At 38.8% G+C, this 16,686-nt stretch overlaps 2 protein-coding genes across 8 annotated transcripts in view; both read left to right on the forward strand.

Annotated features, from left to right (window-relative positions):
• Window positions 1-16,686, forward strand: part of LOC306827321 (cytolytic toxin-alpha-like) — an 83,363-nt gene that overhangs the window by 16,669 nt on the left and 50,008 nt on the right. The gene's annotated exons all lie outside the window — the stretch shown is intronic.
• LOC306827325 (cytolytic toxin-alpha-like) lies at window positions 7,839-15,732 on the forward strand. 3 transcript variants are annotated; one of them, XR_013779615.1, is made up of 5 exons: window positions 10,281-10,473; window positions 10,830-10,942; window positions 11,057-12,778; window positions 14,081-15,122; window positions 15,178-15,732. XR_013779615.1 is itself a non-coding variant. In XM_079349052.1 (4 exons), the coding sequence occupies exons 2-4, from the start codon at window positions 10,843-10,845 to the stop codon at window positions 14,749-14,751; spliced, it is 2,493 nt and encodes an 830-aa protein (XP_079205178.1). In that variant the 5' UTR covers window positions 7,839-7,877; window positions 10,830-10,842; the 3' UTR covers window positions 14,752-15,732. The 3 variants fall into 3 exon arrangements, 2 of the variants coding, with proteins under 2 accessions (XP_079205178.1, XP_079205177.1); XM_079349052.1 differs by lacking the exon at window positions 10,281-10,473 and adding an exon at window positions 7,839-7,877 and having other exon boundaries at window positions 14,081-15,732; XM_079349051.1 differs by having other exon boundaries at window positions 14,081-15,732.

Below are 16,686 nucleotides of genomic sequence, written 5' to 3' on the forward strand. Positions count from 1 at the left end.
ATCAACTCCCCCTTTTGACCTCATTAAACATGAGGTCAATATAAAAGAGTCTTCTTCATAAGCATCAATGTTAAGTTCCTGAATAACAAGGCCTGAGCATTAACATGCAATCAAGGGCAATAAGCCCTGACAAACTGAATAAGGTAAGATAAGATAATCCTTTATTCATCTGCAAACTGAGAATTTTACAATGGTGGGCTTCATTTTATTACCACTCACATCCTGGGGTTGTGTAGTCCAGTCATCTGGTCTGGTAGTGGTGAAATCTACCTGCATTAAAGGAATTAATCATTTACGTCTGTTAAACACATGTTGCCATTGAAGTCAAGGAATTTCAATGGTGTTGGAGAGGTGAAGATATTGAGAACTTGCGAGATCACTGCGCCTGCCTCTGAATCCTAAGAGAAAGATAGCACAAGAGAAAATGAGAACAAAAAGAGAAAAAAATACAAAACAAAACAAAACTGTCCTGATCCATTCTTAAACATGTCATAATAATCATTAAACAAAAAATGAGTATTAATTTATTATTATTATTATCATATTATACATATAGAAAGAGAAGCTACTTGTGGCTTAAAGTTAAAAACACAAAAAACATCTTGAGAGAAGTAATCAGACCAGCAGATCTTAGTGTGCTACCATCAGTCTTTCACACCATCTCTACAGGCCATTTAAATCTCAAATGACCCTCAGTCAGAGGTATAAAGAGAACTAAAATATTCTTACAAATAAAGGTACTGTTATTTATTCATATTTTACTAAAATACTCAAAGTCAGTCTAAACATGCACTCAAATGAAAGTAAAAACTAGCTAATTGAAAATCTACTGTAAGTAAAAGTTACTTATTACTGTCTCTCTTTTTTTGTTATTCATTGAAGGAAAATATTTACAAAGATGTATCCTGCAAACATATTGTTTTGTACCCCATTTACAAAAACAAAATATAAATAGACATAAAATCTCCTCTCAATCTCTCTGTCTCCAATCTCTCTCACCTTCATCTGTCTCATCACTTCCTGAACTCTTTCTCATCACTTCCTTAATTCCTTCTTTCTGCACTTTCACAAACATCCTTCTAACTGCATCCTCACATCCGCTTTCTCACATCCACCAACAGGTTCATCTGAACCACTTTAACTTTCTTTCACCTTCTTTCACTCACTATTACCTTTAAATTCTTCCTTTAGGATCATTAAAGTGTCTATCTATGTCACCTTTTGCTGCTTTCAATGCTATATCTAGTTTTACTTTTTGTGATGATGAGAATCGTTTTACTTTTCCAGTTTAGTCAGAGGTAAGTGGTACAGTTTCTCTGGATGTCTAAAACAACAGACATCTGTAAAAAACGTTCTCACCTCTAAATGAGCAAGAAATACATTTGACAAATTAGCCCTTAGTTTTACATATTTCTGGACTTGTTCTTCACAGATGTGAGAAGTAAAGGTTCATTTAGTCAACTATGTTCATGCCTTCTGCAGTGTAAACAGTGTGAGGATGGAACAAAACTATTTACAACTTTGTTTGTCTGAGATTTGTCACGGTGAATGCTTTAGATAAGGATGAAGAAAGTCACACTATGTGTTGTCTTTACAAGAGCTTTTACAACAGCCACTGCATATATTGTGCATCAATGCCCGTCTATATCCCCCTTTTTTCTGAAAAAGGGCCGCATTAACAACACCCCCTTTTTCAGAAACATCTAAAAAGAATGGAGTAAAATAATCAGAGAATTAAAACCATTCTGTGTTAGAGGTCAAATGAACAGCAGCTACAACACGCTCTGGGCCCATAAGAATACAGAGAGAGGTAATACACCAGTGAGAGTTAACAACATGCTTCAAAAGCATCATGATACACAAAGTTGGGAGTACGAATGTAATTTAAAGTGACGTGGTACAGGTCTTTTGGAGGGACTAAAGGCTGGATGGACTGCACCCAAGTTTTCCAAAAGTTGTAAAAAGCAAGAATGTCCCTTTTTTCAAGTGTCTCTGGGAATAGTCGTTGGTGTACCCGTGAACTCCACTACTGGAACACATTGCGATGAAGATTGCAGGTTGTGAAACATCACCAGTGAGAGTGGAGTAACATAGTCTTGTGTCAACCATAGAGCTGCATGAATTCAACAGTCTTTGTGAGGAGGGGCTCTGCCAAACCCTCTCCCTTAAAGCACTCTGGATGACCCTTGACATTTAACCAGGCTGCTGTCACACCTGGGTGGCTCCTTGTCCATTAGGAGTCAGGTACTGATAAGAACCATGCTGCTTGCTGCTTCAGAGGGCCCTGTGAGGGAGGGCCGGAGCAGCCCACTTGTCCTGGGCGGTGTCTGGCCCAGTGGTCGAGTGTCCCACAATAAAAACATCCTTGATTCTGTGGACCTGGAGAAAACCCACACCAGCCAAGTCCACCATATCTCCTGTAACCACACCTGTACAGATTGAAATTGTACCCTGTACTCCTCCCATAAGAGTGATACGACTGCTGTACATATGGTTGCTCTAGATGAAACACCAGAACGTATTTAGATGCATCATAAAGTAGCTTCTGCCTCTTGAAGCTGCATCTTTAGGAGGTGCAGCTCTAAGTTTTATTAACTCTATCATCTGCTGTTTGCTGTTGTTTATGTGAGCGTAAGTGATGTAAGACGTGTATCTCCCATCTGGTGAGCAATACACTATTAAAACCAGGCATTTCAACTAGTTTTGCTTTTACTGATTCTGGGAGGCCTGCTACTAGGACTGCTTGTTTGAACTGAAGCGCCCCCCCCCCCCCCCCCAGTACAACCTCATATCAAGAACATGCCAACAAGTGTAGCACCATCTAAGTTGACTTCATTTTTGTGTACAGTTTGTCATTGATGTCAGTTAAATTTCCAGTCTAATTCTTTAAACATCACTCGTAAACAGTCTAGAAATAGTTGAAATGTCAGCAAGGTGAACATATTACGAAGTGTAAATGAAGCTCTGGGGCCAAAATAAAGTCATTTTTGGTTTTCTATTTTAAGAATGTAAAAAACAAAGTCAGAATGGGTTGTTTGCATAATAGATGCATGCAAATAAGTACTAGTGATCTACGACAGCTACCTCATTTCCTATGCTCCTTGAATCAATCAATGCTTAAATTTAGCTATATAATATGTCTATATAACAACAAGAGAAACACTATAAAACATGAACACATTTAACTACATAAAAACAAAGCAACAACAGTGAGGACTGTGGGGTGATACTGAATGGGCTAAGAAAGGGTGGGGCCTATTCTCTCCTGTAAAACACCCTATCTATTCTCTCCTTTAAAGATACTGATCAACCCAGTGCACAGAGTCAACAAGCACACAGACCAGAGCCCCACTCTTCCAATCAACAGCCAAAACCCAAAATGAATCTTCTAGCAGTTAAAAAGGAACTCCTCCTTTTAACTATGCAAATGTATAGTTCATCTATTTTAAACCTTTTAGAAGAGTTATAAAAGATTTTCTCCTCTCCTTCAGTAAATGTTCCACTATTATTGCCTATTTAATAACACTAAAATTCTATTTATCAATCACACTCAAACAAAATAATTACACAGGCCTTCACACACATGATTTACCACACAGCACACAAACACACACATCAACAGACATCAACAGCACACACACACACACATCTACTCAGCACAGCACTCACACACACATCCAAAAACTCCTCCCACACACACACACCTACTCACAGGTTTACCAGGGAGAGCTAAAGGTGTTGCTCAAAATACCGGTAACAGGGTAGAAGAAGAAACCCTACCTTTCCCCTTTCCACTCTCTGAACCAGTTAGAGAAAAGAAAAAGGAGGTGCAATGAATGGAATAAAAAAAAAATATATATATCTCTAAATATTTGTCCTTGAACTTAAGGAACAGAACTTCTGTCCAAGTTAACACACAACAGAAAACACTATATACACGTGAACAGCAGAAAATGAATAGACGCAATGCCCTATTTGGAGTCCTAACTGGCAAGCTTCTACAGCAGTCCTAATGACAACTGCGGCCAGTCACTGGGGGTTCTATCCCAGACTCACAAACAGTTTTAATACACTTCTGCTGATTCACCGCCTCCCCAATGATCCCACACACAGTTCTCTGTCAACTGAAATGACCAGCGCTCAACCTGTTGCCTTCTTTACATTGTCATTCAGCGTCAGAAGAAAAGACCCAGCCCAACATTCAACCCAGCTAGCTTTCTCCTCGCGCGGCTTTCTGCTCGATCGCTTTTCTCCTCGCGCGGCTTTCTGCTCGATCGCTTACTTGTATTCTTGATTCAAATTTCTAAATTTAGACATTAACACCGTCGATACCCAAACCAGACAACGATAATTTAGGTTTTCCAATGTGCATAATTTTATGGAAAAGGTTTGTGTTCACCTTTGGTTTTTGTGAGGCCTCTCGATGTCTGGATAGGTCTGGACGTTGTACAACAGACTTCAATGCAGTCCTTCTACTACCTTAAGAAATTAATACATTTGAATGAAACATATTTTTAAAAACAATTCATAAATTAATCAATACTTACGTCCTCCGTCAAACCTCATCCCCCATCGTCGGGGTCACCAAGTGAAGGATATAAGTGATGTTATTGAAGGATAAAAGTTGCTATTTCATCCTTTTCCTAAATGTTGTTAATAGAAATCTGACTCCTTTAAATAATGACCTCAAATCTCTGCGCATTCTTTTGATGGGATGAGAGGAATGACTGGAGACGTCTCTTTCAGGTTAACAGAGTTTATTAACCTGATGAATCAAGAATAGAAGTTACAGAGTCTCTGGGTTCAACACCACGCGTCCCTGACAACAAACAGATACCTGGTCAGTTCATGAAGTCTGAGCCCCGACTATCTTTCCCTGAACCCTTTTATCCACTTGACAGAGATTATCTAACCAAATTATGCATTCAAGAATGTGCGGTTTCCTTCCTCCAATTGGGGCAACTTCCAAATTATGCGTCTTCAGATGAGTGGTTCTCCTTTCCTCATTGGTGCATCATACTCCTGAATCCTTTCACCTTCTGTAGGGGAAGACACATCCTACCTGGCCTGTTTCTTATCACAAGCAGACATCTAGTCTCGTAACCAATTCCTTTTAAGCAACAAACCATTTAAGTGATTAACTATCAAGGCCCACTGAACCTATAAAAGTGGATGAGTGATTAACTGTTCAGGGCCTTAAACTAAACCTATGTTTCAGTTGGTGAGTGATTCAGTTTAAAGGGCCACATCAAACACATGTTGGAATGTGCACTCACTCCTACAAGCCCTCTTCACACAAACACCTTACTGAAAAGTCAGACAATTTTATTAACACACAAACCTGGAATAAAACATGATAAAATAACTGGTATAATATAAATGTAAGCGAACATCATTCAAACTGTAAATATCAAACCTTTCCTTTGGACCGGGTGCTGAAACTTTATTGCAGTAAGCACATTGATTATAAGCAGAAAAAAGGCCTAATATTCTATCACAGCCTAACAGTTAAACAGCAGAAGAGTCTGAATGACCAATAATAAGGAGCACTGTGACAACATGAAGGTATGACTGTCTGTTAGACAGTGTGAATACACTAAACAACATTCAGTCTGTTTAAATGATTTAACCATTAGATATAAGTGTATGCTTACCTGATATGAAGACATGTGGAGTCCAACAGTTTGACACACGATGGTTTCCCGCTCAACTTTAAATCAACGTCTTTTCAACTTGTTTGTATAAAAGGCTAAACTACAACTACTACTGAAAGACCAACTACGTCTCCTCATCATTTCCTCTGTATCCTGACAGATACACCATCCTGTTTCCAGTCAAACATTTAAAGACTTAGCTGTGCCTTATTAACTCTCAAACATTGTTTTATTTATATATTTCTGAACACCTTTAAAGGGGGAAAGAAAATACTGTGGACCACATGAGAAACCAGAGATGCTCTAGCTTAAAGTTCGTCTAATTAGCATGTACAAACAAAGTGCTGTATGTCAAATAAAAGGTTTCAAAAGCTTTAAGCGAACAGTTAACATGTTATTAAAAGGTCTGTGAGCCTAACAGAGTATAGTATTAACCATCATTTAGCATTTATTACCGTGTTTTAACACTGTAGTAACTGAAGCACAGCTAAACACTCACCTCTCCTCCGCGGGGTCTCAGACAGTCTGAGGAGAACAGCGCGAAACTACAGGATGTGACGTCATCGCAACAGACCGCCAAAATAAAAGAAGCTCCCAAATAAAAATACAATAACACCTATAGACTGCTATAGTGATGACATATTTTTGTAGGCTACCCGAACGAAATGGCACTGGTGGTAGAAAATTCTCCTATCCGGGATGTTTGGATTTTGTTTGATTGCAGAAAATAATCTCTGTGTCAAACACACTTTTCTGATGCTGTTTAGTTCAGCTGGATAAAGTTACAGATGAACACTATTTATATGAAGTTTGAAGCTTTAATGCAGCCGAGAGAAGTAAAATCCTAACGTGATGCTACAAGCTAACTACGCCGCGGTTGGTTGATTTTGACGTCACAACTACGCTTCATCAATCTAATCAGTAAAAACTTTAAAATTCACAAGTGGGGGTCTTAGCTAACGTAGTTAATCTCGTCTAACAAAACAATGTCTCTTTAGCTTGTGTTAACCACAACCCTCATTTCAGGTGTCTAACCACAAACACGTTCAAAATCCCCATCGACTTTTAGAGCTGTTTTACATTTATCACATGTGGGGTCCAGATTTGGGTAGATCTTTGCCAACTTAACTTCTGTAAAGTAAAGACGGTGCACAATTTTAAATTGTATGAGTGCGTGTCTGCTGCAAGGAGATGAAGAGTGAACTTGTTTAAGAATTGCATTCCAATGCTGATTTAAAGTGAGGGGCCCAAGTCCCAGTCCCATTGTGTTTTGAGTATATCTATTTGTTCAGAAATAATTTCACAAATTGCTCCACACTTTCTTCTTTTAAAGGCAGAGCTCATTAGGTCCTCGAGATTCACTTCTTAATTTAACTTCCTCAATGACGACTTTCTTACAATCTGGTTTTAACACAATTAAACGAGTCAGCATATCAGAACTCAGCACTCAAATCTAACACATCCTGAACATGAGACCACTTCATCTTCCTCCTTCTTACTCTCACTCTGACAGACAACAGCAGGTCAGCGTACGTGACAGAGCTCACAGAGGAAAGTTCATGTGAAACTCTTTAACACTGAGCGGTCAAGTTTAATGAGTACGCCTCGTATTCATTACGCCTAACTAGTTAACTTTGGGGGTTTTTAAAATACAAGAAAGCAAAATTAAATTATTAAATAAAAATATGAGAAAAAGCAAATTTTAACGAACAGAGCAAATAAGTGTCATTAAACCTTTTTTATCTAGGTTGTCCTTGTGTCCATTTGTGTGTGTTTGTGCATGTGTGTGTGTGTGTGTGTGTGTGTGTGTTTGTACGTGTGCGTGTGTGTGTGTGTGTTAGAGGGGGTTTGGAGCTCCTGCACGCTGTCTTGTGGTCACAGCAGGTCACATAACATGCTGCAGTGATGGCGCGTTGTTTGACCTCACCCAGCAGATTCACCAGTTTGTGTTCATTGTCTAATAATTGAAATTCTTTGTTTCAATTCTCTAAATTCACTTCTTTTTAAAACTTCCTCAACGACTATTTCCCACAATCTGGTTCAATCAAACTCAACTAAAGCAGTCAGCCAATCAGAGCTCAGCACACAAATCTAACACATCCTGAACATAAGACCACTTCATCTTCTTCTTTCTGTCACTCAGACAGACAACAGCAGGTCAGCGTCCCTGACAGAGCTCACAGAGGAAAGTTCATCTGAAACTCTTCAGCAGTCAAGTTTAATGTGAGTACGCCTCGATCTCTGACAGTTAAATTCAATTTAAAGGACTTTATTAGCATGGAAAACATATATTAACAATGCTAAAGCTCATCAAAAATAATACACAAAATTAAGTACAATATAAGAGATTAGAAAAGATCCCATGTTTAACTAACTAGTTAAATGTTTTTGTTTTTAAATACAAAACAGCAAAATTAAAATGTAATTTTTATAATATAAGAAAAAACAACGATTCAATATGTAACAAAAAGAGCAAATAAATAAATACATGGTGCGTGCACTGCCACTGCGTACAGGCGCCCCCAACTACAGATGTAGATAAAAAAATAATTACAATTATTTATTTTTTTCAAAATATAAGAAAGAAAATCAATAAAGTACAAAATAAAACTAGATAATTCCTGCATAAATTGTGAGGGTGGTTGCCCTCTATGCACATCGCACTGTGTGCTAAACAGTTAATGGTGTCAGTGGTATGATAAAATATATATATACTTCCATTTGTACCTGTTGTCTTCCTCCCAATATTAAATCAGACATTGTGTAAAAGTCTTTTCACTCCTTTTCCTGTTATATACTCACTCTAAAGCAAAGATGTCTTCTCACTCAACAATGAATGCATGTGATGATGATGTGCTTTGACACAATCCCTGGCATGCTCTTCTGTAAACTCACTGTCAAATAGTTGGTCCAAAGAGCGTTGGTCACAAAAGTTGTTGTGAAGTTTAACATTGCCACAGATGGAGAGTTCTTTGGACCACCCGCCGCTTTGAAGCTCACAGTGTCCAAACTGTTCCTCCTTTAGTCCTGTAAACGTGACGGGTGAAAGAAGACAAGTTTCCCCATGTTTTGAGGGTAAATTTATTCATGTGGGCTGAACATTGTGGTCAGTAGAGCAATTTGTTTGAGATTTTTAAAGTATGTCAGAGCACTATCCCCTCTAGTGATGATGTCATCACTCTGAACACCTGCTGCTCACTGATTGGTTGACGTTCAGCTTTGATCTGCCAGAACATTCCATCAATGTATTTGAATGGGTTTACCACTGCTCGCTAAACCTCAAATATCTTGAAAACTAAACATGATATCACCAATCCGTTTGAACAGTGAGCGACAGAACAAATAAGCGCACGTTTTGATATATTTTATTTGTATTTAACATTCAGACTGGGACCACAGTCGCAATTTTAAAACATGAGTGAAAACTGTGAAATTCTGGAGGTCAGTTAGAGTGAGAGTCCAATGTGTGTGTATGTGGTGACTGTCAAACAAATTCCTCCCCTGTGAGACTGGAACATTTTATGTCTTTATTTTTTGCTTTATGAGTGAGAGGACACTCAGAGCTTTATTTTGATGTATTTTGTTTATATATGTGAGCAACAATGACTTCAAGATGGCGATTTACAAATATGTCTCCAAAACTGAAGTTTTTGGCAGTTACACTCGAGGATTTCAAATTTTGCCATCTACTTTTGAATGGGGCAAATTTTGGCCAAGTTTTTGTCACTTAAACTCGATTTGTGTTCAAACCGTGTGCCCGAGGTTTCCACAAAGAAATAGCACACTTTTTGGGGCCGAGGCGGTCGTTTTGATACCTTTCTTGTGTGTGGCGCAAACGCTGTGGGAGGAGTAGCGTGGCCCGTTTTGAGGATATAATAAGACAAATAATATTAATATTTACAATAGTAGTAGTGTGGTTTGCCTTTCAGACAACCACCCTCATAAAAAATGACTAGAATTTCATTTTAAATTTTAATGTTCATTGTCTAATAATTGAAATTATTTGTGTTAATTCTCTAGATTCATGCAAAGAAGGACAAAGCCAAAAAATATGAATCAAGGTGGCTGGTGCTGATTTACATTTATCACATGTGGGGTCCAGATTTGGGTAGATCTTAGCCAACCTAACTTCTGTAAAGTGAAGACGGTGCACAATTTTAAATTGTCTGCTGCTGGTTAGGTACTGTAGATTCACTTCTTTTTTTAACTTCCTCAATGACGACTTTCTTACAATCTGGTTTTAACACAATTAAACCAGTCAGCATATCAGAGCTCAGCACACAAATCTAACACATCCTGAACATGAGACCACTTCATCTTCCTCCTTCTTACTCTCACTCTGACAGACAATAGCAGGTCAGCGTACGAGATAGAGGTCAAACAGGAAAGTTCATCTGAAACTCTTTAACACTCAAGAGATGAAGAGTGAACTTGTTTAAGAATTGCATTCCAATGCTGATTTAAAGTGAGGGGCCCAAGTCCCAGTCCCATTGTGTTTTGACTATATCTGTTTGTTAAGAAATAATTTCACAAATTGCTCCACACTTTCTTCTTTTAAAGGCAGGGCTGGTTAGGTCCTCTAGATTCATTTCTTTATTAAACTTCCTCAACGACAGCTTTCTTACAATCTGGTTTTAACTCAATTAAACCAGTCAGCATATCAGAGCTCAGCACACAAATCTAACACATCCTGAACATGAGGCCTCCTCCTCTTCCTCCTTCTTCTTGCTCTCACTCTGACAGACAACAGCAGGTCAGCGTACGTGACAGAGCTCACAGAGGAAAGTTTATCTGAACCTCTTCAGTGATCAAGTTTAATGTGAGTACGCCTCGATCTCTGACATCTGAACCTCGACTTAGACTCTATCAGACTTAATTAACTTGTTTCACAGCAAATATATTGCATTAAAAGATGATTAAATAAAAGTACTTAAGACAAGATAAGATATAACTTTACTGATCCCCAATGAGGAAATTAAGGCGTTGTAGCAGCATCAGCCCCATTCCTACCCTTTCTTTTTTCCATTTCTGATGTTGGGGAAGAAACAAGTCCAAGTCCAACAGACCAGTGCCCTCCCTGCACAAACTTGTTTGCGAGATGAATAAAGGATTGATTGATTGATTGATTGATGGTGTACCAAACAATCTTAACAGCCTGTTTTCCATGTTGTGCAGTTAAGACCAAGTAATGGCCTCTGAAGCCGGTGAGACGATGGAGGTGGCGGCTCTCGGTCGACCTTTCGGCCTCGGGATGTTGTACGACTGCCGCAAAGACCAACTCGTGCCTGGTACTGTAGTACTGAGATTTAAATTCAATAATCTTTTCCTCTCAAATCATTGAATCACTTCATCAAATACCATTCCCATGGATGTTGTACTGATGATTGCTTCTTCTTTTGCAGGAATGACCCTGTGGGACCACGATGACCTGAAGAAGCATCTTGGAGAACGGCCAAAGCCCTTTAGTGATTTTAAGATAGTTGCCTCTGAATCTATTGAGGATAAATCCTCTGCACTTGATGTTAAAGCATCATTGAAGGCAAGTTTCTTGGGGGGACTTGTAGAGGTTGGTGGATCAGCCAAATACCTGAACAACAGTAAGACTTCCAAAAACCAAGCCAGAGTAACACTGAACTACAAAGCAACTACAAAGGTCCAGGAACTGTCGATGAATCATCTTGCAACAGGAAATATGAAGCACCAGAATGTTTTTGAGAAATGTTTAGCCACACATGTAGTCACAGCGATTCTTTATGGGGCACAAGCTTTCTTTGTCTTTGACCGTCAAGTTTCTCATAAAGAAGATCAACAAGACGTTGAAGGAAACTTGAAGCTAGCGATCAATAAAATTCCTCAAATTGCTATCGAGGGTGACGGTTCACTGAAAATTGATGACAAGGACAAAGCTAGTGTTGACAAGTTCTCCTGCAGTTTCATTGGAGACTTTTCTCTTGAGAAAACTCCGACATCCTTTCAAGAAGCAGTACAGGTCTACCAAAGTCTGCCTAAACTGCTGGGAGCCAATGGAGAAAACGCAGTACCAGTAAAGGTCTGGCTGCTGCCTCTGACAATGTTAGATTCTACTGCTGCTAAACTCGCACGTCAGATAAGTGAAGGTTTAGTTCAAGAATCACAGAGTGTCCTGGAGGACCTCAGTGAGCTGGAAATGAGGTGTAACGATGCACTGAGAACCACCACAGCACAGCAGTTCCCACAGATCAGCCAAAAGATTAAAACTTTTAAAAGTAGGTGCTCTGAGTTCAAACTGGAATTCCAACAAACACTGGCAAAGAAACTTCCATCGATCCGAGGAGGAGGAGAAGAGGAGGCTGTGCTCGCAGATGTCCTAAGGAAAATACATTCTTCTCCATTCAACAGCAAAAACCTGAATGAGTGGATGGATTGTAAAGAGAGAGAGATGGACACATTATTGTCTTTAACAGAGATGATGAAGAACACAAAGGTTGTACCATCTGAGAATGACCTTTACAAAGAAAGTCTAAGAACAGAGCATGCTGTGTGTTTTGTTTTCACCTCACTGGGAATCAATGAACCGTACCTCTCAGCTTTGTCAGACTACTTAAGACAAAAACCAGAAAACCCTCAAGATCCACAGACTCAGGATGTAGAGAAGGAACAATGGTACGCTTCCAGAGAAGTAGTCAAAACAATGAGGGAAAAAGCAAAGCTCTTCAGTGACTTTGCAGAGGCCAACCAGGAGAACAAGAACATTAAGTTCATGGCAGTCGGAATAACAAATGAGACACAGAAAGGTTCGAGCATCTACCTTTATAAAGACGGCTTTCTTGACAATGAGAACTTTGAGCCGCCTTCAAAGCCTGAAACAGTCACAGTCAGAGACATAAACCACAACAGTGTGACACTGAAGATTGATCCACCAAAGTTTGGATCAGAGAGCGTCACCTCCTACTCTGTTGAGTACTGTGTCAGTGGAGAGGAAGGATGGAAACAACAGACAGCATCAAAACCTGGAGAGGTCACAGTGGGTGATCTGAGTCCAAACACAGAGTATATGATCAGGTGCAGAGCAGTGACCTCTGTAGGTGTTGGACCAGCCAATCAGGTCAGCGGAGCCATTAAAACCTCTCCTGTACAACCTGAAGGTAAACCAAGTGTGAATGATCCTATTGTATCCCTTAAGAGTGTTTTCATTCTTCCGCCACTCTTCAAATTTCTGTATTACTCACAGCGCCATCTGTTGACAATAGGAAGTCACTGCTTCTGAATTAGCACTAGCTACAGCTACAAAGAACATTGTATCCTCCTCTAAAGGGGTGTGGACCGTCCTAACACTGAGGCCACACGACCTTTTCAAGCTCAAACGTCAAACACGATGATCGTAAACTCAGCGTCAGTGTGTTCGAGACATGTTGAAGATCTCAACTTGTGCTCTGCACGTTTTTTCATCAAAGGGCGTGACCACGACCTACAAACTTTGATGTCTCTGCGTACCCCTTTCAACCTTTCCAAAATGCCTCCCCATAGAGGTTTTTTTGTCCTACATGCCTGACAATGTTTATGAGTTAACCATGTCAGCACCTAAATAAAATCTTCTTACACCTATATTCAAAACCTTACAGGAAGTCTGCCATATTTTTTTAAATCAAGGAAAATGCTTCAAATTCAGGTTTCACAGTATACTTATTTGAATGTATTTCCCTGAGGCACACTATCAGATCATCACAAACTTATTTTCAGTCTGTTCTTGACATGTTTACGATCCAAAGTTATGTGAAACCAAGATTCTTCATTAAAGGGCGTGGCCACAGCATACCGTCAAACGTTGATGTCTCAGTGTACACTAATGAAATTCTTTCAAAGGCCCCCCCTCAAGAGGTTTTATTCTGCCATGCATGAACATTTTTAGATATGCTAACCATGTCAGGACCTACATAAAATCCGTTCTCCAACATCCTTCATCAAGTCACATGATCGGCCCAATTCATGGATCGGGCTCTACTATAAAGCTCTCAATAACACGTATGATACTAATGAACATGCTAAGAACTAAGAACAAGCTCAGGGTGAATATCATGACATTAATTTAAAGTGTTAGCGATACTTCAGACTGCTAACAGCTTTATTTGCACTCAGTAAAGTTCATGTTTTTAGTCTTTGAGCCCTGAAATATTTAGAAGATCCTGGATGTTGTTGCTCTGTTGACTTAGTTTGTAAAGTTTTTAAAGTATAAAAAATAGAAATAGTAAATAATCATTAAGAGCTCCACAGATAATTTCCTCTGGACTCGTTTGTTCCAAGTTAATCCAACAGGATTAAAGCGATCAGACTAGATTTATTCTTGAATCCTAAATCTGGTTCTTAAAAAACAAGAAAACAAAATAACTGGATAAGATCAAATATCCACCAATAGCCCTTAATGTTGTTCTTTTTTTTATTTCTATCAGAACCAACCATTTACAATAACGAAGAGATCCGGATCGTGATGGTGGGGAAGAGCGGAGTTGAGAAGGGCTACTCAGGAAACGACATCCTGGGAAAGAAAGTATTTAACATCGCCTCTGTGATCAAGCAGTGCTCTAAGGAGTCTGGTGAGGTGCACGGACAGAAGGTTTCTGTCATCGACACTCCACAGCTGTTTAACACTCGTACTGATGAAGAGACGACACATGAAAATATCACCCAGTGTATTACTTATGCTTCTCCTGGACCCCATGTCTTTCTGATTGTCATCACACTGGAAGGTTTCACAGGAGAAGAAATGAAGTCAGTGCAAGAGATTCAGAAAATCTTTGGAGAGGACGCAGACAAATACTGCATGATTCTCTTTACCCAGGGTCACCTGCGCGAAGGTATTGAGGAGTTCTTGAGTAGAAACAGAAACCTGCATGAGCTTGTAGCCAAATGTAAGGGCCAGTACCACGTTTTTAACCACTGGTTCTCTTATGATTCTGAGAGGACAGAGCTGCTCAACAAGATCAGAAAAATAATAGAAATGAACGGAGGAAACCATTACACCAATGAGTTGTTTCAGATGGCAGAGAGGAAGAAGATTCAAGAGCAGAAAGAGAAAAAACAACAAATGCACAAAGAGCTGGAGGAACGGATGAGGAAATAAAAATATGAGTAAAAGTTAAAGGAAGCAAAGAAATAATGTGCAAAAAAGTAGAAAAAACAAAAAAAGCAAAGAGACTGAGGAAGTGAAGAGGATGAGCTTAGAAAGACATGAAGAAGCCGTCATCTGATAAACCTTGTGCACCTGCTTGGTCAGCTTCTTCTTTTCATTGTGTCTGACTGTAAGGTGCCTTCTCAGCTGTGAGGTCAGGCTGTGTGCACCATATCCTGAGTACAACTATAAATGAACATTTCCTTTATAACCAAGAAAAAGGACAATTACAAATATGTATGAAATCAAGAGTCCAATTTAAATGTCCGACCACTTTCTTCACTAGAACCATCATGTCATTTCTGAAAAACGTTAAAACCTGTGTCAACAAGTCTGCAGCTTTATAAGCTCAGAAAACTTTGGTATTGAATTTGTGAGTTTTTCCTTCTTATTTTAACGTAATTATTATTTTTTGGGTGTTTAAAGATCATAAAGTTATTTGTAATTCTTGAATTTGTTTTTACCGTATCTGAGTTTGTTTCATTTATTACCATTTAATCTGTTTATCGTATAATCATGTCTGCTTTTTATTGCTTACACATATTATTCATGTTTGCATCTTTTATATAATCCTGAACCGATGGTGATACAAACCTGTCATTTGATAAGTTCTGCAAATTCTGAAGTTGATGCAGCTGCATGGTTGATGTTTTTTTCAAGGTTTTGGACAAAGAGACAGTTTGGTTTTAAAAGACTTTGATACGATGATCAGGAGGCTTTTTTTACTCTCACTAAAAGACTCCACGTCACTCTGATTCTTAAAATTCACTTTTTGGGACTAAAGTGTCCACAAACTCGGGTTCAAAGTTTTAATCTTTTATTTTTACCTTCATTTTTATATTTTAATTTATTGATTTGTGTTTGAATTTTAAAAGACTTTGTCAGATTTTTCCCTTTTTGATTTTTCAATAAATGTTCTTAAAACTTAAATAATTGACTGATTTGTTTTAATAGATGTTAATTGTCCACAGAGGTAGGCAGCTTTTCTGTAAAAAGCCCCTCACACCACAAAGGCTTTGAGCCTGTCTTAAGGAGGCGGCGTGGACCTCAGGAGGTCAGCGTTGACCTTTCACACCACGGTAAACGTCTACTGACTTTAAAGGGAAACTTTACCTGTAGAAACATGAATCTGGAGTTAAATTAGGTCATGTTGTAGAAATGTGAAAGTTTCCTTCTTGACCGAGAAAAAGCAGAAAATGTTTTTTAAACTGATCTGAATCAAATACAACTCCCAGAATGCACAGCAGCACAGGCCCCTCCTGCTGACATCATCAACATGCAGGAGGAGCGTGACCTATGAACCCGAACATGGCTAACAGTCTGAGCCTTTTATACATAGGTTACATCAGTGGCTCACAAACAGTTTTTTGTGAGCCACTGTGTCATTGTAGTTTTGTTCTGTTTTAAATCTCAGTTTGTGTAAAAACTAAACCACCTCGGCCAAAACCAATTTCATGTTTTAAATCTTTGTAAAAATTGTGTGATAACTAATTAAAGTGAGAAACTATTTTGTTCTAATTTTTTGTAAAAATAGTAAAACTTTGTAGATCCAAATCAAAAGGTTCACAAAAGAATCCCTTTAATAAAAGAACATCAAATATTTGTTTTTGTTTTTCTTTACTTGTTTCTTTTATTCATTTTTCTCAGAATCAGGTCTGAAATGTGTTTTCTGTATTTAACTCAGGTTATTAAAGGGTTAAACAACAGTCTGCTTGTTTGCATAAAATAGATGCAAAGGTTCATTTTCATAGTTAATAAATAAAGTAGGAAATCTTAATGAGGCTGCGGGCCAAAATCTTCTGATTCTTTGATTTAAGTCGAGGGCCACAAAAAGTCCCCTCAAGGGACGCATATGGCCCCCGGGCCGCACTTTGGACCCTTTAGGGG

Source organism: Symphodus melops, assembly GCF_947650265.1.
Source record: "Symphodus melops genome assembly, chromosome: 7".
Lineage (NCBI taxonomy): Eukaryota > Metazoa > Chordata > Actinopteri > Labriformes > Labridae > Symphodus > Symphodus melops.

Coding starts and splice junctions, on each gene's coding strand:
- LOC306827325 (XM_079349052.1), top strand. CDS start 10,843: ATGGCCTCTGAAGCCGGTGAGACGATGGAGGTGGCGGCTCTCGGTCGA. Junction 10,943..11,056: donor CAAAGACCAACTCGTGCCTG/GTACTGTAGTAC, acceptor CTTCTTTTGCAG/GAATGACCCTGTGGGACCAC. Junction 12,779..14,080: donor CTCTCCTGTACAACCTGAAG/GTAAACCAAGTG, acceptor TATTTCTATCAG/AACCAACCATTTACAATAAC.